This window comes from Arvicola amphibius, chromosome 18 (genome assembly GCF_903992535.2).
Source record: "Arvicola amphibius chromosome 18, mArvAmp1.2, whole genome shotgun sequence".
Classification (NCBI taxonomy): Eukaryota; Metazoa; Chordata; class Mammalia; order Rodentia; family Cricetidae; genus Arvicola; species Arvicola amphibius.
The window spans coordinates 12323623-12348284 of NC_052064.1; the positions used below are offsets into that span (position 1 = coordinate 12323623).

The 24662-nt window shown below is 42.5% G+C and overlaps 1 protein-coding gene across 16 annotated transcripts in view; it reads right to left on the minus strand.

The window, feature by feature from the left end:
- Adam22 (ADAM metallopeptidase domain 22) overlaps nt 1–24662 on the minus strand; it is a 199987-nt gene that overhangs the window by 28462 nt on the left and 146863 nt on the right. For all 16 annotated transcript variants that reach the window (XM_042054279.1, XM_038315348.1, XM_042054276.1 and 13 more), the window contains 14 exons: nt 24496–24662; nt 23235–23319; nt 21921–22011; nt 20643–20694; nt 15828–15927; nt 13909–13980; nt 13345–13437; nt 11406–11486; nt 9550–9600; nt 9064–9127; nt 6363–6468; nt 3024–3143; nt 2238–2406; nt 251–365 (listed from right to left, as the gene is read on the minus strand). In XM_042054279.1, coding sequence (XP_041910213.1) covers nt 251–365; nt 2238–2406; nt 3024–3143; nt 6363–6468; nt 9064–9127; nt 9550–9600; nt 11406–11486; nt 13345–13437; nt 13909–13980; nt 15828–15927; nt 20643–20694; nt 21921–22011; nt 23235–23319; nt 24496–24662 — 1366 coding nt within the window. The remainder of the gene's footprint in view (nt 1–250; nt 366–2237; nt 2407–3023; nt 3144–6362; nt 6469–9063; nt 9128–9549; nt 9601–11405; nt 11487–13344; nt 13438–13908; nt 13981–15827; nt 15928–20642; nt 20695–21920; nt 22012–23234; nt 23320–24495) is intronic.

The window sequence follows — 24662 nt, forward strand, 5'->3', positions numbered from 1 at the left end:
ATTACAGTACTTGAAAAGTCTCTGCAGTAGGGCAGAATAAGGTGAAGTCAGTAGGCGAAATTATACTCAGTGTGACAAATCTTTATACTTTAATAAAAATGATTGGTCTCACAAAGTAGACATCCCCTCTCATTACGTAAGTACCATTTATTTTTGAGTTATGATAAAAAACCTCAAATGCAAATGTCCATAGAGAAAATTCCCCTTCCGCTATATGGAAAGATGTTGTGATACCAAGTAAGATACCTACCGTTGCCAGACAGGGTGATGCCAGTCTTTGCATCATCATTGTGAGGAAAGTGGGTGCTGCAGTCGGCACCTGTCCAGTGCCTGTTGCACACGCACTTGAGCTCATTGCTACAGACCTAAAAGGCAAAGGTGAGCCGGCAGAAACGTCAGCTCTCTGTCACACAGAAGCGAGTAAACCCATACTCATAACAACCACACCCAGGATTCGATGGTATCCATAAAGAATAGCACCATCCTGATTTTAGCTTCTTGCCATACATGTGGCTGAGTTACTACAATCTAAAAACATGCAGGGGACTGGCAAGGCGACTCAATGGTTATAACACTTGCCATGTAAGCCTCATAACCTTAGTCAACCCCAGGACTCCATGCATAGGAAAGAACTGACTCCTTCAACATGTTCTCTGACACCGCTCATCTCACGGCATATAGCTGCACGTACCCACGCACATACCATATTCACATATAATAAATAAGACAGTTCTGATTATATAGGATAATACCTATTATAACACGATTATTATAAATTATTTTTATGCTATATATAATATTACTTACATTATCTTATTCTTATTAATCCCTTAAACTAAGCATTACTAGATAAACCATATTTTCTTTTAGCGTGTATTTAAAATTCACTAGGAGGAAGACAAAAAGGTGATTTCATGACTTCCTTCTTTGGCCCCACAAGAACTACTTCCCTGAGTCCTCCTAGTCCTTACAGGAAGGAGAGAAAACAACCCTCTTATGTTACAGGAGCAGAGCTATGCAATTGTGTGCATTCTCCTTCTTATGTGCCATACGATACAACTGGTTACTTCCCAAAGTAAATTCTAAAGTAAAGAGACCCTTTGACTGTCAGCCCAAGCATAGCTCCCAAAGACATTTGATATCCATCGTATGGAATGATCAGGACTAAAAGCTTCAAATTGCCAAACAGGGTACTTTGCCTCAACTGGATAATACACACAATTCAAACATTCTGTAATGCCAGCAAAAAGAAAATCACAGCACATGCTAACAGAAAAAAAATCAAGACAACTGCTAGTAAAGAGGAATTCCTGATGAAAACAAGAAAACTGCATATATTCGTGGAGGGTTTATTTGGGGGGACTGGTGTTTGTCTTATAATTTAAATATGCTAGCCGATACACAATTCTGGAAGAACAGAATTAAAATGTCAAAAGTACCACTCTTTCTGTTCATCCATGAGCAGCACGTTCGCTGAAGACTGCTATTTCCAAGTCTGAGCCTTGGCTATCATCTCTGGTGTGGCTACAACAGTTATTTTTGGTTAGAGCCGACTCGGCTGTACCCAGATGACCTAAGTAGTTAAATATTTGGCTCGCTCTTCTTTTCTCACGCCTCACATTACAGTTGGGTAGCTTGGTCTTCCTGTGGGGCTGCTAACAGTGGCTGTCTCTGACTCTTTTGCCAGCTTTTTGGGGCCCTTTCCTTCCTACTGGGTTGCCTTGACTAACCTTAATATAAAGGGAGGTGCTTAGTCTTACTGCAACTTGATATGCCATGTTTTGTTGGTATCTGTGGGAAGTCTGGCCTTTTCTAAATAGAAACGAAGGAGGAGTGGATGGGAGGCCAGAGTGGGTTGGGGGAGGAACTGGGAGGCAAGGAAGGAGACACTGCAGTCAAGATGTTTAAAAAAGCTAACAATTAATAAAAAAAATTAAATTCCATTATAATTTGCTAAAATCTGTCTCGCAGAAAACTTGCCATTACACTGTATGGTGTCTTCTTAGCATAAAAAAGGAAGACTGAAGAATTTGATTAGGAAAATTGCCAGTTTTCTTATTGCTGGACTTTCTCGATTATACAACAAAAATATTCAAGGAGCTTTGATGAAGTTAGTGTTCACATGCCAACCAGAAACGTAGATAACCACACTGTCCATCCTGAAGGAGATTACAGGATTCCACCTGCTTCTGTAACGGAGGAAATGGGTGGTTGCCAAGGCGAGGCTCGACACTCACCCCGTTCCCTGAGCAAATGGTGCCTGGTTTACTGCTCAAGCAAGTGCTGAAGTTGAAGGAGGCCACAGAAAGACACCTATGTTCCAGGCACATCATCTGAGGGCCGCAGGGCGTCCCGTCCTCCACGTAGCCAAGGTCGACATCTTCTTCAAGTTTAACATGCCCGCCACTGACAATAAGTTGGAAGCAAGGAAGAAAGCAGGGTTCCTTTAATTCACATTCATCTTGAGTATAAAACTAAAAGCAGGAAATATTCCTTCTCTGGTCTTCTATTTATGATTTCATAAAAACCTATAGTCAAAGGGTGTTTAATTACTTGTTCTTTTGGTTTCACTGAGATAGAATTTCATGTAGCCCAGGCTGGCATCAAACTCTTTTGTAAACAAAACTACTCCATTTTTGTCTTTTCCTGCAGATATATAACTACAAAAGGAAATTTAATTTTTTTTGGGGGGGGGGCTTCGGAAAAAAGCAAATGAGCAGCCATGTGCTGAGTGACTCTGTCCAGAAGTCGCAAATCATCCTGAATAAGAGGGAAACACAAGCCAAATCCTGGAGGACTTTGCTGAGCGACTAAACAGAATTCCAGCAACCACATAGCGGTCGCCATGCGCCATTCTTACTAGCTTTCATTTCTCGCCTGTTAGGATTGACTCAGTCACCTTTATGAACTAGATTCAAGTCACGGCCATGAACTTGCACACACACTGGAAACAATAGCAGGGCCAAGCGGTGTCCTTGGGATTTAAAGGGACTAATCTGATCATAGGATGTTTAGGTAATTACCTGCAGTTTAATGTTCTTCCTTGCTGCACAACTAATGTAGATGTGATTTCACCATCGAGTTCTCCAAGCCTTGGGATATTGCCAATATTGGTGCATAAAAGGTAACCACAAAGTACATCCCTGGGTTAAAAGAGTAAAATTATTAACTTGATCTCTTCCGCAAAGACAAAAGGAAACTTGTACCTTTGGAGTTATGTCTTCTCTACTGCTAGTATTTATTATCCATCAGCTACATTAGTTATGTGTACGCTAAGCAAAATATAACAAGACATTGCCAGTTTGCCTCCTGCTCTCAAAACTGACTTCCCTAAACTCCGAACGGTGATCTGAAGTCCTAATAACCTGCTAGACTGTCTTAGTGCTTATTAGCTCCAATATTTGTTTAAAAAAATTATCCATCAAAAACACTTTTTTATCAGAATGACTTGCATACAGTGTACTGCTGGGTATGATTAACATGTTAAGGGCTGGTAAAGGAACAAACGGTGCACGAGCCATAAAGCTGCTTCTGCACCGTCTCCCAAAGCCCAGAGGAGATAATCTACTGCTCAACAGACTCTCAGCCACAGCCTCAGCAGCCTTCTAATGACATCATGTGTGTTTAGACGTTAACAGATAAGTTTCTAGAATTAAAATACTGCTTTATATATTATTTTACCAAACACATTTTAATTATTACTTAGTGATGACATATATTTAAATAAAAATCTTATAAACACAAAGCCGGATGGTGGTAGCACACCCCTAGCAATCAGGAGGCAGAGACAGGTGGATCTGTGAGCTTGAGGCCAGCCTCGTCTATAAATGGAGTTCCAGGACAGCCAGAGCTACACACAAAGAAACTCTGTCTCAAAAAACAAAACAAAGTAAAAAAAATAGAAAAATTAACATAGCAGCAATGGAAATATCAGACTTTGGGGCTAGAGAGATGGTTCAGCAGTTAAGGAAACACCAAACTTTATATAATGGATAACAGAGTAAAATGGGTCCTATATTAATCACCAATGTATAAAAGGTATTAACTTATTCCTTATAATAACATATATAATGTAAATTTTATATACATATAATGTATAAATAGGGAAAGAATATAAGATACTAAATCTTTCTCTAGTCCTAGCTACAGGATCTTGGGCACAGACACTAAGTTTGCCTTGGTTTCTTTATCACTAAAATGAGAGGGCTGTCATGATGTTTAAGTGGCAGGCTCATCAAAGTGAGATGAAGTACCTAGCACACAGTGCATGATTGCTATATGATAAAGGCGACTCTCTTAATTAGCTATGAGGCACTAACAAAATTTGAGCAAAGAATTGACATATTTAAAAGGATTTAGAAGATTATTCCAGTAATAATATGCTTGAGAATTCTGGTAGAGAACACTCAAGGGATTTTTGTAGTAGTTACATTATAGGGCTTAGTTGTGCCAATGACAATAACCATGGAAATAAAAGGATAAATTCACAATAAATGGTAAGGAGCAAAGGGGGAAACCAACCATGATACATGTTTGGACAAAATGCAGAGAGATGGAATCAACGTGCAGAGAGACAGAGTCAGTATGCAGAGAGATGGAGGAGTCAGCATACAGAGAGGTGGGGTCAGTGCAGAGAAATGGGGTCAGTGCATAGAGATGGGGTCAGTGCAGAGAGATGGGGGTCAGTGCAGAGAGATGGGGTCAGTGCAGAGAGATGGGGGTCAGTGCAGAGAAGTGGGGTCAGTGCAGAAAGATGGGGTCAGCATGCAGAGAGATGGGGTCAGTGCAGAAAGATGGGGGTCAGTACAGAGAGGTGGGGTCAGTGCATAGAGATGGGGTCAGCGTGCAGAGAGATGGGGTCAGTGCAGAGAGATGGGGGTCAGTGCAGAGAGATGGGGTCAGTACAGAGAGATGGGGTCAGCGTGCAGAGAGATGGGGTCAGTGCAGAGAGATGGGGTCAGTGCAGAGAGATGGGGTCAGCGTGCAGAGAGATGGGGTCAGCGTGCAGAGAGATGGGGTCAGTGCAGAGGTGGGGTCAGCGTGCAGAGAGATGGGGTCAGCGTGCAGAGAGATGGGGTCAGCGCAGAGGTGGGGTCAGCGTGCAGAGAGATGGGGTCAGTGCAGAGAGATGGGGGTCAGTGCAGAGAGATGGGGTCAGCGTACAGAGAGATGGGGTCAGTGCAGAGAGATGGGGTCAGCGTGCAGAGAGATGGGGTCAGCGTGCAGAGAGATGGGGGTCAGTGCAGAGATGGGGTCAGCGTGCAGAGAGATGGGGGTCAGTGCAGAGAGATGGGGTCAGCGTGCAGAGAGATGGGGGTCAGTGCAGAGAGATGGGGTCAGCATGCAGAGAGATGGGGTCAGCGTGCAGAGAGATGGGGTCAGCGTGCAGAGAGATGGGGGTCAGTGCAGAGAGATGGGGTCAGCGTGCAGAGAGATGGGGGTCAGTGCAGAGAGATGGGGTCAGTACAGAGAGATGGGGTCAGCGTGCAGAGAGATGGGGGTCAGTGCAGAGAGATGGAGTCAGTGCAGAGAGATGGGGTCAGCGTGCAGAGAGATGGGGGTCAGTGCAGAGAGATGGAGTCAGTGCAGAGAGATGGGGTCAGCGTGCAGAGAGATGGGGGTCAGTGCAGAGAGATGGGGTCAGTACAGAGAGATGGGGTCAGCGTGCAGAGAGATGGGGTCAGCGTGCAGAGAGATGGGGTCAGTACAGAGAGATGGGGTCAGCGTGCAGAGAGATGGGGTCAGTGCAGAGAGATGGGGTCAGTGCAGAGAGATGGGGTCAGCGCAGAGGTGGGGTCAGCGTGCAGAGAGATGGGGGTCAGCATGCCGAGAGATGGGGTCAGTGCAGAGAGATGGGGTCAGCGTGCAGAGAGATGGGGTCAGTGTGCAGAGAGATGGGGGTTAGCGTGCAGAGAGATGGGGGTCAGTGCAGAGAGATGGGGTCAGCGTGCAGAGAGATGGGGTCAGCGTGCAGGAAGATGGAGTCAATTATTCTCATCTACGTGGGAGACTGAAACACTGAGACATTCAGCAAAGACAAGAGGTTAAGAAAGGTCAGAGCTGGCTAATTTTCTCAACAGTACTGGTGATGGCGGCTTTAGTCTTCCTCAGTCTTAAGATGCCGGGAGGTCCTGTCTATGTGAGAAAGTGTAGCAACTACAAGAATAACCTAGACCCCGAGAAGGAGATCTGGGTATACGTCAAGCATCAGGGTCATCAGTGATGCTGGGGCACTGGGGAAAGATGGGGAGAACAGACAAGACAGTGCATTTTCTTAAGCACCCAAAGCAGGAAGATCCCACTTGGAACTTATGCTTGTAAACGGAATGCAGGCTGAGGTCTGGGTTAGCGTCGGCATTCACCGTTTGCTGCACTGTATCCAGGTGTCCTTGTCTCTTCCACAGTTACCCTTCTCGGTCCCCTCGGTGTTCAGCTTCTCGTAACAGTACGTGTCTGATGCCGTTACCTCTGAAGCAGAAAAGAATGTCCCATCAGAGATGGAGGGAACTCGGGAGCCGTTCACAGGTTTGCAGCAAGGAACGCTGCAGATTAAGGAGTTGTGCTATCCAGGACGGAAAAAAAAAAAAAAACTGCGCCATCACTTACAAAAGCGTACCATACCGCAGACATGGCTTGGGCACGTCTTCCACGAAACCCTATGTGATATCGGAAAACCAGTATACGTAGCTGTCTGAGGGGAATTGGACCACAGACTGTGGGAAAACGCCTCAGGATCTGACACTAATTAGGAGATGGTGCTATCCTTGAACACACATTTTAATCTCAGTACCGAATGTGTGAGTCTCAATCAGAAACTTTATTACTAAGAAGGGCAATATCATTCAAATATCTATGTAGTACAATCAGATTCGAGAAACAGCACCTTGCTTACCAATTCTTAACTGCAATAAATAAAAAACTTGTGTTTTGCTTTCGGATGAGATTGGGTTCATGCTATCTATGAAATGCAAAGATGGTGTTGCATCTGTTGCATCATCCTTGCAGGCTTTGATCTGTTCTGAAGCCAGTGCTCACTATCAGAGTCACCTGCTAGAACAAAATGGTTTTCCAGCCAGGGAGGGTGGGATAACAATCTCATCTCAGCAAGCCGGAGATGGAGGCAGGAGGATTAGCAGTTCAAGATCATCCTCCTAAATAACACAGGAGACTCAAGACCAACCCAGACCAAATAAGAGATCCTATTTGCAAAAGAGAGGGAGAAAACAACAACAACAAAAACCAACCAAACAAACAAAAAAATAATGAAGACTTCTGTAAGCTAATCAAATGGAAGTTGTTGGTATAAATTACGTTTTGCTAATCCAAATTCTGAAATGTTTCATGTTCCGAGACCTCACACGATACCACGACCACATGTAGAAAATTCCATGACCTGGCTGAAGAGACGGCCCGGTGAGTAACAGAACGTACCATGCAAGTAGGAGGACTTGGGCTCAGATCATGCACAAAGCCAGACATGAGCATGCATGTGCCTGCGACCCCTGAGCTATGGGGAGCAGAGACAGGAGCATGGTCAGGGCTTGCGGACTGCCAGCTTAGTTCCCGATTCAGTGAGAGCCTGTTTCCACAGAATAGTGGAGAGTGAGGGAACAGGCCATCTCATGTCCTCCTCGGCCTTCTGTGCATGCACAGGCATGCACACCTGCACAAATACATGTGCATACCACACACACACACACACACACACACAAAGTCTTTTTAAAAAGTAAAGTCCATGTCCTGATCCAATATAAGAAGTCTCATTAAAAATGCAGATGCATTAAATATACTAAAAATATTATATAAAATTACCTTCAGGATATGGGTGTACACATAAATCACAAATGAACTTCATGGTTAGACATGGGCCACAGGAAATGTATCCCCTGACATGAAATTGCACAACCCTACACACCTCTGGCACTAGGCATTTCAGAGCAAGGACACTAGAGGTCCGCACAGTGAACAGCAGCTAATGACATCACCAGGTCCTCGGCTGTTCTGCTCAAGTAGAGGAAGGAAAACTGAGAGCACAAACCAGCATAACTAAATATTTTTTCTCATCTCAATGCTTCTCAAGAGACTCAGAGAACACACGCTCCTTACCTAAAGGATTCCAGTCACTACCTCTGATATATAAGGATTACGATTCATTTTATAGTTTTTTCTAGTACAAGTAATCACTCAAAAGAACTCTGAATAGTCTAGACATGGTAGCCCAAGCCTATAATTCCAGCACTTGGGAAGTTGAGGCAAGAAGCTACAAATTCAAGGTCTAATTGGACAAGATACATGGCTAGGCTACATAGTAACACTCCACCTGAGAAATATTTTTTAAAGAGTTTAGAACAAAAATATCTTTCAAAAATATTGCCTAGAATTTCTGGGGAAAATACACAATACATTTAAATGCTAATTTAGATTTAGTAAAACTTAAATACAATTTTAATTATACTATTATTTAAAAACACTGTTATTTAAATACAAATGTTATATATTCTCCTTTAGAACCCGGACAGATTTTGAAGAGAATAAATTAACGATTTTGTCTTTTGCAGGACAGCTACCTCAGCAGAAGGTCACCTCTAACTACAAAAGTCAGTTGGAGCTTCAAGAAGATAGTAGGTGAGGGAAGAGCAACAGAGTTAAAATGTTTAGGTCTAAGGCAAGGATACCCTACCCAGAGACCATGTCCGCTTCATATGGCTGTACGAGGGCCATATGGGATCCTTCGCTCAAGGGCACTGAGCTGAGGAGCTGGAATTAAGTCTGCTCTGTTCTCCAAGCTGTGCACCAGGTGGGCTCGCCTGCCTGGCAGCAAAGGCACCTGCTGTCTCATCCACAGGCACTACCAACCAGCCAGAACCTTGGGGCTATGGCTTCCCAAGGAAAGTGCCCTTCTCTAATTTCTAGAAAAGAAAATTACCTACCTAACGCTAAAGTGGTTTTTAAGAAGCCCGCTAGTTATTAAGTATTCACCATTTATTTCTAGCCCGTATGTCCTTAAGGGAGTGTGCCAAAACTGTGTGGGAGAAAACAATCGAGTCATGTGACTTAACTTACTTTGCCCCCAGATGTACTTGCACTGTCTGTCTCTGGTTTTACACCTTCCTCCAAAGCAAATTCCCTAAAACGAGGAAGCGAATATCCATCGGTGAAAACAATCCCTGCTGTGTTAGACAACAGAGAAAGAGCATACAGCTGGGAAGAACAGCCCTTGAGTGTGGTCATCTGAAGTGATTATGAACCATTCAAACTGATCTTCTCTTTTATTCATTTTTTTTTTAATTTCATTTTACATTCCAACCGCAGTTCTCCCTTCCGGGACCCCTCCTCCCATCCCCACCTCGCCTCTCCTCTAGCCCACCCCCATTCACTCCTCACCAATGCGCAAGGGCTCTGATGGGGAGTCAGCAAAGTCTGGCACATTAAATCGGGGCAGGACCAAGCCCCTCTCCCACCCCCCCGCATCTTCTTATTAAGATAAAATTTCAGTATTTCTCTCATGCTGGTACCCGCGGAAATTTTCGGCAAAAGTGAGTGACCTACCTGAGTACCGTCACAGGGATACCCATCCATTTTATGTACATTGGGGGCGCACTAGGGAGAAAGAACAAATCATCATCTCATCCAAACACAGACCCAACACAAGACGAATTAATTAATTCCTGTCAGTGCTCTCAGTTTATAAACCACAGTAGACAATACACCTAGCCCCTAGAACTACCTATAAATAGAAAGCAGAAGATTAAAAGCAGGTAGGAGGAAACAGAGTTGCTAAGCATCACTTTAAAAATATAACAAGTTTTACCTAGCCAAGGTAAAAACTGATTACACAGCCACAAAAGCAGAGAACTTACGAGACTGGCTCGGCAGATAACGTATGCATTAGCGTATGCTTCATTCAGAGACAGTATTCCTTAGAGAGGAAGACAGGGCTTAAGACAAAAGGGAGGAGCAGGCCCCCATCGGTGAAAAGCCGTAAGTGGAGTTTCCTCTCTTTGGCCACGGGGAACAACACAGCCTTTCACTTAAAATGCTGGGGGTAGAGGAACAGCAGAGGGAGCAGGGGCAGGAAGCTGGAGACAATATCAACCAAAGGGAGACGCATCTCAAAATCTACTATGAACTCATTATTCGTCAGAGAAGTTTAGAGATAAAAATATCTTTTGAGAGAAAGACAAACATGGGGAAGACCTGGAAGGGAGGGGAAAAAAAGACTCAGTCGCCTCTGCTATTAACTGTGGATAGAATGGTACGCTTTATCATTATTTTTCCTTGAAGTACTTTAAAAATTGTAAAGTATCTGGTGAGGATACAAGCAGCCGTGTGCAATTCCTTTCTGCAGCGAGAGAAAAGCATGTGATTATATCGTCTTGGGGAAGAGGCAGAGGGACAGAGAAAAGATGTGACAGAGACCACCCAGTGCGGCTAGCTAGACATCCATCTCCACCTTTCCCATAAAACCTGATGTTTAAGATAAAAGCCAAATGAAACTACAGACACATAACTTTCTGCTCCTTCTTTCAGTCACGTAAACTTCCTTGTATCGTCGCTGTATGGTTACACAGATATCATTCATAATGGATGCAACATAGGAAATGAAGGTGACCATGACTGTGCTAGAACAATCCCCTATAGCAATGCTGTTTAACCTAACTCTACACAGCACTTCTGAAAAGCCTGGGATTGGGGCTTTTTAACAATTCCTGTTTATTTATAATCATACCTGTGCAGTATACTTATGCCTAGGAACCTTGGTGGTAATTATTGTGTCCTTATTTCCATGAGGCATTAGCTGGGAAGGCTGCTAATTACAGAGTAAGAAAGGAGACTACGCTTACATAAAGATCTCTCTGTAGCCTTAAAAAAAATCAATCATCTTTACAACGATAGGTATATCATTACTTAATTCATCTTCTTTAGCAGCAAAGAGAATGACAGCAGTCCTTGATGCATGATGTCAGTTTCTATGGCTTTGCTTAACAAAACACAAACACAAACACTACAAAACAGCAACCTCTCTCCTAGCCTCATGTTAGCTGGTCATTGGGGAAGGGGACGATGCTCATCATGATCAATGACCCCACCTTGTCCCATCTTCCCGGTGTATTTCCTCAGTCACAACAGGTCTCTTTGTTTCTTTGTGATGTCATGTAAGATTTCGCAAGACAATAATCAAAACAGATGCTGGCCAACAGTGATACCAATGTAAGAGCCAGATATGAATCTTAATAGAACATTTGCCTGGTATGCGCAAGGCCTTGGTCTGATCCCCAACCTCCGGTGTGATGGTACAGAGTCAAGTGATATCTTGCCTCTTGTGCATTTTTACTATAACACACCCAAGCTATCCCCGCTTCCCCTGTAATTACCCTGTGTTGGGTAATTATTGTATAGATTACCTGGCTTGAATTTCCTGAACATATTTCACGAATATCACAATCATTGACTGCTTCTCGGCACACAGTCCCCAAAGGCTGAAACTGAAAAGAACATCACTCAGTGTGCAAAACTGGGAAAAGATTAAAGAAAAAGAAGAAACTCTCATAGTCCCATAGGAATAAAAAGCACAATGAAAGTATTTGGAAAAGAACACCTTAAACTACTTTAAGATGGCAGGGTGCACAAAACACATTTATTTAATAAACTGTTATTTTAATTAGTTGCAATTCATAGTTTCTCGTAGGTGAGGTAAGTTCCATAGTCACCACACATAAGTGTCACAATGTCCTGCTAAAATGGGGCAGAGCTTCAAGGAAGAGTTAGCCCACGCTCCAGGAATTCTTGTCAAGCAATCTGGATTGGGGCTTTAGCCTTCTTTCTTATTTACACCTTTATCTTTGAGCTTTTGCTTCTGCTTCTTGTCATCTCCACCGAGAATTTTAAAGTTACATTTTGGACCGCATCACAGTTACTTCCCAGCAAAGCCCTTTTCCCCAAGTTTCTTTTCTGATTTTCTCTCATTAGAACCTCTGGACAAGTGTTTGTACTTCTCTGTTTCCAAATACTTCCTGTACGTGTGATGCTGTGGAATCAGCCTTGAGCGTCACTGGATTTATAGACTGTAATCTAACTCCTTATAACAGCAGAACAGGGACATGTGCAGTTGTCAGAGCTCTCTCACGTCCCCCTTCTCCTCTTTCCTCTCAGAATTGCTGATATCGGGGACTGGGCCCATCTCTGTGTTTGTGCCCAGGACCCTGCTCCCTGACTCACTGCTCAGAACCTTCCAGGCACCCAAGCTGAGAGAGAGAGAATCTGTATCACATGTGGTTTAACCTCCCATTGAAGAAAGTGCTTTCGGAGACCCCACAAAAAGCAGCCAGAAACACAGCAATGGAGGGGAAACGAGGGGAACCACTGCTAGCAGGGCTGGGGGGTCAGCAGACAGCTGTGCCTTCCTCTGAGCCTCTGCAGGCTCCTTAGCATCATTAGATCAGAACAGCTCAACTGTCAAAATCGGGATGGCCATGCCTATTCCAAAAGTGTGCCTGTGAGTGTTATCTAAGACAGCAGTAGCAGGCAGGGGTGATTTTGCCCCAAAGGAGACATTTTTTTACAACATCTGGAGACATTTTGAGTTGTCACAGTGAGGAAGCTTTTCTACAATCTAATGGGTGCAACCCAAGGATGTTGCTAATGTCCCATAAAGCAAAAGGCACGCCCTGACTACAGACAGTGTCTTATTCTTAGCCAGACAAGAGGGTTGGTGCCAGTCAGGAAACCCGGATTTAAGATGACACAAGTCAAAAGTGCTTAGCCCAAAGAGGGCAGTTGCCACGACAGTTTTATATGCCACCTTTCTTTAACCCATCAAAGCTATCCGATCTGCAGATATTCATTGGAAGTAACATGCACGTTCACTTATGCACTTAACAAACATGCTCTGATAATCTACACCAATTAGGAGACAAAGAGTCATGAATGTTTCCATGTCAATGTAGTATGATCTTGTCTAAAACATGCCTCTTGTTGCCTAAGATACTGACGCTGTAGGATGTACAAAGATGCACAGAAAGAAAAGAAGACTGTATCGGACGTCTTCTACTCGGAGATTGGTCCTCTTTAAGGAGGCAAGATGAGAAGAACAGCCTCGGAGAAGTAACCGGGTCAGGTCCCAGCTCTCTCGTATTCTGGTTTAAGACACTGGGTAAGTTAACTATTACATGAGAATGCTAACAAAGCCACACTTCAGGAGACTTCAGGAGGATCTCGTAACCACTGGGATTCAGTCATTTGCTCCCTGTTAGATTATGCTAGTAGGTTATATGGACCTAGACGTAACGGTTTAAGCACACGCCTCCCCTTCAACCTTTGGCCACTAATCAGCCAGTTATTTACCTTGCATTTTTTACAACAGAGACCATCACTGCATTGAGAATCCTGGGTCAAGGTGCACTTCTTACAGCACTCTGCCCCTTCAAGGGCGCATTCCTAAGGAATATAAGCCGTTGCAAAACACTAGAAAATGTCATTTTCCCAAAAACACCAAGATTTTTTTTTTAAAGTAAATGTTCAAGCTCACAATGGCAATCATTCATCCACAAATTCTATAAAATTTCTAGGTATAATGCTCAGTATTATCTCAAGGGCATGGATAATACTAGCTACCCAAAACAGATCTTCAAAATGACAGGGGACCTACCGCAGCGGTGCCACAGTCACTCTCTTCCCCGGGACCTACCGCAGTGGTGCCACAGTCACACTCTTCCCCAGTTTCAAAGAAGGGGACCTACTGCAGCGGTGCCACAGTCACACTCTTCCCCGGGACCTACCGCAGTGGTGCCACAGTCACACTCTTCCCCAGTTTCAAAGAAGGGGACCTACTGCAGCGGTGCCACAGTCATACTCTTCCCCGGGACCTACCGCAGCGGTGCCACAGTCATACTCTTCCCCGGGACCTACCGCAGCGGTGCCACAGTCACACTCCTCCCCGGTTTCAATGAAGCCATTTCCACACTCGGGAGGCTCGAGAAGCTGTGGGAAGAAAACCAAGAAAGGGTGAAATATAGGAACATCAGTAGCAAAGACCCCGACAGCTGACACCACACCAATACGCTCGGTGTATATGCTGTCCGCTCGAACTATAATTTTATTTACTGCAAAATAAAAAGTACAACTTTAGAACCTGGAACTTTAGAAGATCAATTTTGGTTTTTATTTGGATATTCAGACATAGTACTATATATTTGTATTATATAATGTATGTATGTAATATTTATACCAAGTTGGGTCTGGTAAATGTCACCAAATACATGAATGGCATGCAGCCATTGAGGAGAAACCAAGCCAATTTGACATCTGAAAATCCATTTTGGTGAGAAAGCAGGAAATTTACAGTCAGGAAGCCTAGATTAAAATCTTAGCACAGGGTAGGGTGTGTTTAACAACACAACGCGTTTGGTTGTGAGAGGACAACACAACGCAACACACAAGAAGGCACAAAATAATAAAGGAAAACCAGGTACAGGTAACACAGTGGAGACCTTACTACCTGAAACATGAACAGTATAAACTGTCCATCTAATTAATCATCTGTTGAAAATTACCACGAGGATCAAGTCTAATCACTTGTGAAAAAAATCTCATTATTATTGTTTTCAATTTGCTAATAGCCTGTTAAGAATAATTTTGTAGATCTGGAAAGAGGCCTCAGTGGTTAAGAGCACTTGTTGCTCTTGTAATGGACCGAGGTCCATTTCCTAGCTCTCAAATGACAGCTTCCAATTATCTGTAATGGTAGTTTTGACAATCTAGATTCTTCTGGACTCTTCAGACTCACACATGCATGTGGTTCACATACATATATGCAAGCAAACACTCATAAAATTAAATTTTCTCTTTTAAGATTTGATTATCTCTCCCGTGTGTGTGTGTGTGTGTAAGATGCACGTGACTGCAGGTGCCTTCAGAGACCAGACACAGTGGAGCCCTTGGAGGTGGAGTTACAGGAAGGTGCAAGCCACACACATGAGTAACAGGAGACTGGTGTGTGCTCTTAACCACTGAGTCACCTTCATTTGTTTCTTTATATTTTAGATTAGCTTTGAAATGGTTCTTACAGTGACATTTCGGACTGCATCTTCTTCTTTTCCTTTTTTAAGACAAGATCTTACTGTGTATCCCACGTTGGCCTGGCTCTGTAGTTCAAGCTGGCTTTGACCTCACAGTGATGCTCCTAGCTTAGCTTCCACAGTGCTGAAACTACAGGGATCTCAGGGTCTGAAAATGCTTCTTAAACAAACTTACTTCTAAGTTAGAAGGTGATCCCAAAATTACTATGCCCACTGACCTGTTCCCTATGAACCATGACTACAGCCATGAGCACCGACTTGCAGAGAATGGTAGTAACAAACAGCTCCCATAACTAAAGCAACTTTTGACCTAATCAAGGGGAGATTTTCAAGCCTATTTTACTTTTAAATCTTCATCACATTTTTGTCTTTTGAATAAAATTTATCCTATGATGCTGCGTAACATCAGTGCACAGTAATTACTAATCGCCGGCTGCGTGATAACCATTTTGAAGTTAACCCAAGTTTCCACATTACAGAATGAAAATAGAAGCCCACACTTTTGTAACTAGAAAGGGCAAAAGAAACCAACACAAACAAAACCCCCACTCCTTTCTGCCTGCTAGTTACACCATTAGAGATACTCCAACTCTCCCAGACGAAAGCTGGCCTTGCCAAGACACGCAACATTTCTAGAATATGCCCAGTGGGTGGAATTGAGAAGTTCTCGCTTGTAGGCTCAGTACACAAAAGCTGGGTATGAAAGTGTGCAATGACTCATAACTAATAAGTCTTGACCACACTTATTACCTTAGAAGGCTTGTTGAAGAGGCAGGCGCCGCCACCACTATTCAGGAAGTCGTGATACTCCTCAATGCTGCACGGAGAGAACTTCTTAGGGAGATAGTAGCTGTTGGGGACAGAGGGGAGCGCCTCAGTACAGCGGGAGGGTTCCTGTTTACTGACTAGCCTTAAATTCTTACGGAGATAGAGGCTGTAGGGTACAGAGGGGAGCGCCTCAGTACAGCAGGAGGGTTCCTGTTTATTTACTAGCCTTAAATCCGGACAGTGTTAACAATGACACATACAGTCAACCATTATATTTCTAAACTTTTCATTTAGGGATGTGTAGTGGCTATTTTCGTATTTGCTCGTTTATTTGCATATGAATTAAAAGAAAGATATAGTACAGCACCTATGATTTACATCAAAGACTAATAAAGCTGCATTTCACTGTGAACGACTAATATACAACTAGCTATAACTCAAACATCAGAGAATCTATAAAACACCCGCCTGTAAATTTGTAATACGTGTCAGGCCAGGAAAGCCAAAGAAAAGTGCTGTAGTCTGCAGGCCTGTGAAGACATGAACCCTCACATGACGCCTCACTCCGAAGCTTCAGCTGTCTGTCAATGACGCTTCTGGAAGATGGGTCAGTCCTGAAGGTGGGCAGCTACACAGTTTTCATGGCTCTTCTCTGGCTGGTGGGAGGGTTCTTGTCACAGGAAGTGCACCCGGAGGGTTTGAGGGTGACAGAGCACCAAACTAGCAACATATGATTACGGGGTACCAATGGGATCTCTTCTCACTCATCTGGTGACTTTTTTTCTAGAGTTTGAAATTCTTTTAAAATTATGTAATAGAAAAAAGTAATTAATGGTCCAGAGGAAATAAGAACTGTGGTGAGATTAAAAAAAAATTAGCAATCCTCAAAATAAACACACCTCTGGGAATTCTTGGTTTTAGATTTTTTTTCCCCTAAAAAAAAAAATAGTTAGCTCTATGCACAGACGGCATAACGTATAACAGCGAGGAACATGAAAGTCACTCAGATGTTGACTAATGAGAGAACTTCTAAAACTCGGGCAGGTGCCTGGAATAAAACAACACAGAGTTATTACCTGCCCCAGTTTGAAGACTAGCTGGGGAAAGGACAGCTACTCGGTGTCAACTGGAAAAATGAATATCTATATATCCAGCAATAAAACAATAAAAGTAGAAATTTAAAAAACTTAATTAAAATGTAGTAACTTTTAAAAATCAACTATGACTACCACGGGAGAAAGAAAATGCCAATTTCATTTTCATAGTTTCAAAAAGCATCTTATCTTAAGATTTTATTTAAAAGGAAAGACAAGATAATAATAGCTTTTATTATATATTTTTTTAGAGAAGGGTCTTATGGTATGGTCCGCACTGGCTTGAACTGACAATTTTATCTCCATCTTGCCAGCGGCAGGCTGATAGGGGACCCCTGTGCCTGGACAGTGAACACATCTCATTAAGCCTCTCTCTCCAGCCTTCAAAGACTTGTTTCTACCCATAGCATTACTTCTTTCAAGCATAGTAGTTAATATTTCACAAATTAATTAATATAATTTATTAGTATATGCTGAAACTAATTTTATTTTTTACTAAACCACTCCCCAGATAAAGTTGTAACAGGGGTAAGTCATCGAATTACTATGTTAATTTCTTCGCTCCCTTTCCCTACAGGATCAAACTATTTTTAACATCAAGTTTCTTCATCTATTACTTCCCTTTTCCTTTCAGAGTCCGAACAGGTGTTCTTACCACCTTCCCTTCTAGGTCATCCTACATGTCTCTGCCAGATAATCGGTTATCACTAGGACTCCCTCCAAGTTCCCTCTTCCTTCTACCGCTCAATGCTGAACCGGCTCCCATACCAGTCTTCAATGTCAATCTTGTTTAAGCCTCAACAGCAGGACATGCCTCAAATCCCAAACTCCGAGGAGTAGAGGCAGGAGGATGAGTTATTCAAGGCCTGGGGTGCATGAAACCCTGCCTCGGGATGGAAAACAATCCACTGTGACTTTAGGCCTGCAAACATCCTCACTGGGGTCACAGTCTAGCACACTGTACAGTAGGAAACCTGACCCATTCCTCGGCCCTCAGCTGTGACAGGAAACAAACCCACATTTTCAACAGTGAATCTGTTTTATCTATCAAGAGTTGAAGAGTGTAGGCCACAGAAGTTTGTCTTCTCTTTTTCAGGGTAATGTATAAATTGCATTCAATGGATCCTTAAGTTACTTGATAGTACGGATTTATTTTAGCCATGTTTCCAACATCAGCAGTGCCAGTGAACTTCAGGAAGCAAATGTGGAGGCAGGTACCTACGGGGCACACAGATGAGCTGAGCAGGACTCAAATTAAAGAGCCATAGCAGACACCACTTACACAAAGGGGTCTTCTCTTGAACGTATCTATTTAATATAAGGAGCATTTCAAGGAAAAAATGTATATATGCATACACTTATTTAGCATATATATAATATGTTATATATATTAAAGTAATACCTGATTGTTCTGTAATTATGGTTCACAATATGGGGATTGTCTATACAAATTTAATGTCACCAAGCAAAAATAATCAGACATATTAAATACAGATTTCGAGACAGGGTCCCACTGTTTAGTTCTGGGTGGCCTGAAACTCATCATGTAGACCGAGCTAGCCTACAACTCACAAAAATCTACCTGCTTCTGCCTCCCAAGGGCTGATATTGAAGGTATGTGCTACCACATACCCTCACCTGGCCTACCTTAAATAAAACTTCTAATGAAAAAAGATCTATACATGAAATATATTAATAAATGGAAAACTGCAAATACAAAGTTTGTCATTAAAGAACAAAATATATAAGAAAAAATTTAAAAAATACTTTATAAACATGTGTGTATATATACTTCCTCCCATCACTTACTGTCCTTATTATCCTTAGAGTTCAAAACTCAAACTGAATCAATAAATATTTACTGGATGTCAAGTCTAGTTAAAGAGGTATGGAATAAAAATTAGTAAAAATACATTCTTTAAGCACGCATGTCTAAATGTTGAGAGGGATAATGCATACATACAGAACTGCATTACAATGCAGGGAGTGCTGTGGGAGATGGCTGAGGTGGTAATGCGCCTGCTGCAGAGGCATGAAGACCTAGCGTGGGTCTCCAGCACTCACGTAAACGCTGCGGCCAGCAACACCCACCTCACTCCAGCACTGGGGATGCACAGTATATCAGCCAGCCTAACTGATGAGCTCCAGGTTCAACGAGAGAGCGACACCCCCCAGTGATCTCTGGTCTCCGTGTTCTCGGCATGAACACCAGCACATATAGATACCACACGCAGAAACTAGCATGCCTGGGTTCAAATCATGATAAACCTCAAAGATGGCAGGAAACGTGACTGGATAGAGAAAACAGGGGAGGCTTCCAAAGACAAATAACTCCTCTGGGAAATCAAAAGGAGTTGGAAGTTCAAATACAATTAAAGTAAACAAAATTGGAGAAGCTCAAAAAAGATCCATGTAAGACTATGCTTAGCAAATCAGAAACGCTAGAAACCACAAGCAATTATGATCAGAAAACAAAGGAATACCGGGAAATAAGATGGTGAATGATAATAATGATATGGATATATAAACCATCTAAATAATAAAGTAAGACATTTGAACCTTACTCTTCTTCACCTGTTTTGAGACAGCCTCTTGTATATTTGGCTGGCATCCAGCTCACAATGTAGCAGAAGGCGACCTTTAACTCTTGATCCTCCTGCCTCCACCTTCCAAATACTGGGATTACGGGCACAGGCTACCACACCTGGCAGAAATGTATTCTTAAGACAGTTTTGATTCACAAAAGTTCTGGGCAGCATATCAGTATTTAGCAAACAAATATTGAAAAAATTGGCGGTGTGGATTAATCCTACAGGCACAACATTATCTTAGAAGGCAGAGGCATGAAAGCTACATTCTGAGACACCCCAGGAATGCTAGCATGTGGTGCAGAGCTGTCTCACAATACACAGATGCAAAGACTGAAAGTATTACAAAGGATAATACCCAAAATCGGAAGGTGGCTGCCTGGCTGCGGGTGGACAGTGGCAAGGGGGGACACCGTCAGTGTTTCCTTCTGAAAGCTGAGATATGAATATGTACTGTTTTCTTCCCTATGCCCTTTTGAAGCTGCCGGGAGCAGGAGGTAAGACATATAAAATCCTGAAAGAAGCCTGAGTGTGTGGAACAGTACTGAAATAATAATAGCAAGAGAAACAAACTCCAAAGGAGGGCAGAGGCATACGTCTGGAACGCAAGGAATGGTTCTAACACCTTATTTAGAAAAAAAAAAAAAGACAAGAATTGAAGTCTGACTGTGTGAAGACAGGACAGTAGAGCACTGAGACTCTTTCTGAGATAAGTCTCCATTTTTCTTCCCAGCCCCGTGATCAATGATACTGAGCTATGAAAGCCCTCACGCCATCAGCAACGTGGACCTGAGAAAGCTGCTGATGCAGGCTGCGGTTTTTATTTCATGTGAGGGTCAGTTTAGCAGTTGAACTGAAGGAGATAAGAGAAAAGGGGTTTAGTGAGCAAACCTAACAGACGAGGAAAAGTTGTCACGTCATTATAATGCTAGCCTAGACCTGGGGCTGAAAAGTTCCTAGGGTCCTCTCACTGAGTAGTTGTGTTTTGTCTCAAATAAGAGGTTATTTTGTAAAGACACTTAGTTTCGATTTCTCTCCTAAGTGCCCGCAGTGCAGGTCCACGCACTAAGTTACGGAGTGTCCCTTTCTCAAGATGGTGAAGTAGAGAGGCTCACCCGGTGTCTCCCATTACACATCCAGACCATGTGTCCTCACATTTACACTCACCTAAGGGAAAACAAACACACATCTGGTTACACACGGACACACGCAATGCAGGTGCAGTGAGGTAGCTTTTATTGTCTCTTAACTCTGCGTTCAAAAATGGTTTTTAAAGGCTGCTTTCCCAATTCTACTTACACTAAAAACTTTTGACTGCAATGTATAAAAAACAAAATGCACTTGATCCTACGGGGGGTCATATACATCACCCCAATACCTCACAAATGGTCGTGTTTCTATTCCCTCACTTCGAATAGCTACATGACAGACGACCAGATCCCAAAGCAATAGCGAAAACTTAATGGCACCTCACTAGGCACCCCAGCTTCATCAGCTTTGAGGGAGATACTACAGGGCCTTCCCGCTCCTAAACTCCTCGGTGCTGGGGGCTCTGGTAGGAGGCAGGAGAGGATTCGGATTAACCAGAAAGTCCCCAGAATCAAAGGCTGCCTCATTTGAAGAGCCTAATCTCTCACTTAACACATGTTTAATTCTGAAGACAATCAGAATTATTTTAAGATCTAGACACTGCATCTGTAGAGTGGGAATGAGACTAGGCATCCTGCAGGATCATCTGGAATCTCAGATGAGTGGGTGGACACATAACTCGGTATTCCATCATCCAGGAAAACAATGGCTCTCCAAACAGGGTATTCTTATTCCAAGTATCCACACTTGCAATATCTGTTGCTAAAATCATTAAATGAGTACAGTTATGATGAAATTCTTACCTCAAATACACAGTATGAGACCCTTCGCAGAGAAGCAGCGTTACCTACTCTGGAAATTGTTTGCATTGCATGTTAAGGCCAGCATACTTCAGTTGATCTACACTTTCCTCGGAAGCCCGTGTCTCAGACCACGTGCAGAGATGTCTTAAGGAAACCATCATACAACATGATCTGGGCCCCCAAACAACCTAGAATTCTCCACAAGCAAATTTCAAATTTCCAAAAGGAGGTACCTTTGTCCCTTCTGGAGTTAAATCTAGCTTTGACTTTATCAAAACAAGCTTTTGCTGTTCGTTATACGTGGGGAATTTTTCACCTATGATGTAAATATTCCCTTTATTCCTTTTTGAAAGCAACGTTTTGCTGCTAGTTTGCGTATCTTGCTCTGCCTCCCGCAACCCTGATCAAGCAACTGAATTAAAAATCATCTCATTCTACAAAATAATTAACAGGCTGTCTATCTTAAGAAATACAACTAAACCACACAAGACCCAAACTTACCACTTGCTAATTTTCTCTTGTCTGAGATGATACCGATATTGTGTGCTAACGACTGAGCAAGTGTGACCGCCATCAAATCGGTTTTTCCAAACTGAAAACAAAATCAAAAGAAATGTAAATAACATTGCTTTCCATTTAAGATAGGCTAGAGAAAAATGGTAGGGAACAATTGAAAACAAGTCATTTCTAAGCATTCTCTGTCCTTTTTTGATGTGATGTTTTTGCCTAGGCCAACCTCTAACCATAGTGATCCACCTGCCTCAGTCTCCTTGTTGCTGTCACTATAGGCATGCACTGCGATGCTCTAAACATTTTCTTTAGTCAAATCTAAGCATTCTGTAGCTCATATTGAACATGCATTTGGGATGAAGTAGTAGGAAACAAATTCTTATGTGATTAAGTCGTATAAGAAATACTACCAGCCGGAAAGGCATTCATTTTTTTAGTTTGGAAACTTAAATAAAATTCTGACTCCAAATTTCACCTGATAACATTCCTAAAAAACTTAATAACTATATTATTAAGCCACTCTCTTAATAATACATAATAAAGCTAAGTGTGTCAAATTATCTGGACCCAGTTTTCTTCCCGAGTGGAACAGAGAGCGGCTGTAGTAAACACAATGGGAGTCAGAAGTAAGGATGGTCTGTGGCCAGTGGAATCTTGAATTTTTCAATATGTTGGCCTTCCAAACATTGAAGCATTTTTCTTTACATTGTGTCCATTAAGTTTAGTGTGTTGGGACTGAACCCTTCTCCAGGAAACCCTTCTCTGTTAGTCTCCCCGAATTTGTTAAATACTGGGCAAAGAAGAAAAACAGCCAGCAGATTTGTTAGGGGGGAAGCCAGTGCTTCAGGGATTACTCGGATCTGGAAGAATCCTCATTCAATGGTATAAACGCTTGGGCTTTATTCTTATTTTCATTGAAAGTTCGTGTACAGATTCTCTCTATATGAACTGCTTTCTCTGGAAATTCTTCTATGCAGAGCACGAGCGCAATCATCAGGTATTATATTTTATTCTTTCCTATCCTGTACTGGGCACACACAGGCATGGTATTGATGATTAATGCAGCAATCTAGCAGCTGGAAAGTGTGGACCACTGAGAGCTTACTTGTGACGTATTAGGAAACCGTTCTCAGCTGCCATACCACTTTGCGTTGGTGCACAGATGTTCCCACCTACAGCCATCATTACCACTTTCTGGTGCACAGATGTTCCCACCTACAGCCATCATTACCACTTTCTGGTGCACAGATGTTCCCACCTACAGCCATCATTACCACTTCCTGGTGCACAGATGTTCACACCTACTTCATTCACACCGCCTCCTCTCAGCAGCGAGCAAATCCCACCAATATAGGCTGCGCCGCTCCGGCTACTCTCAAATTGACTTCCCCTTTTAGAAAAGGAAACGGAAAATGCTTACTGATGACAGTTCGCACAGCCAAGCCCCTCTCATAGTTAATTTACCACGTTTATTTTCTCAGCACAGACAATGCGTTCCCAAAGTGAAGAAGGAATGTGAAAATCATTTACACGCATGATCAAAGGAAAAGGTTTCTGAGGGCTGCCTCCCCACATGATCAATACGTATCTTATATGGAAATACATCTATGAGAAATCAATTGCACATATAATGCTCTGAGAATACAAAAAGTCACATTTTTTTTAGATTTAACCCAAATAAATGACTTAAATATAATTAATGACAAAGTATCAGACGTCCCTGCAATGAAGGAGCCATCGAGAAGATAATCAGTCGATAGTCTTCAAAACTAGCAAGTTCAACATGGGCAAAGACTGAGAACATGTTTCGATGTAAAGGAGACTAAAGAGATGAAGATGAATCACACTGTGCATCGCTGAACTGGATGCTCAAAGAGGGAACTGGCTACAGAAGGGCATTGAGAGAGCAGATGGAGTCTGAACACAGACCGAACACAGGTGATGAACTATGTAAGAATGTCACCCGGTGTTACATATTCTGCTCTTAATGACTTACTGTGTTATTTGAAAGAATGTCTTTACCTTTAAGGGACTACACTGAATGACTAAGTACTTAGTAGTAAATGCAAACTTGCTGTCTCTAATTCATACTTGAACAGGAAATGAGAAAAAAATGCAAGTCTTGAGTTTGGGTAAAGTATACAGGCAATTTCCTTACGGCATTTTGGCATCTTTCCTCTAAGTTTGGAATTAGATAAACAATTAAAAATAACACCTAAAACACATCTTTCACAGCTGTCCTCAGTAGCTCTGATTTTAGATGAGGTCTTAAAATTCCACAGAAGGTACTTTGCTGTTATATCAAATATGCATTATAAAAAGAAAGAACCCAGGATCTGGAGAAGAGTTGACAGTAAGTTCAAAAAACTTACTCAGCTCTCACCTCAAAACTTAAGTCACTTAAACCACATGAACATTCCAAACAATCTGTATTTCAAAACTCCTTCCAGATGCACAGCCACATCACACAGTAACCACATTATCGCAGAAGGATACATTTCAGTCAGAAGAAAGAGAGCATTCGCCGTAGAACCAGGAGAAATGGAAGAATGTAAATGTCACGTACGAGAAAAGATGAACGGCGTCACTCTTCTCTTTGATAAAATCCCTCCTGTACTTCATAAACTCGCGCAGGGTGACCAGCGGGTTCTCAGAGATGGCAAACTTGTTGTCAGCAGCCCAGGTTTCCATGGCAACCAATACTATCCTAGTCTTAAGTTGGTCTTTATAGAT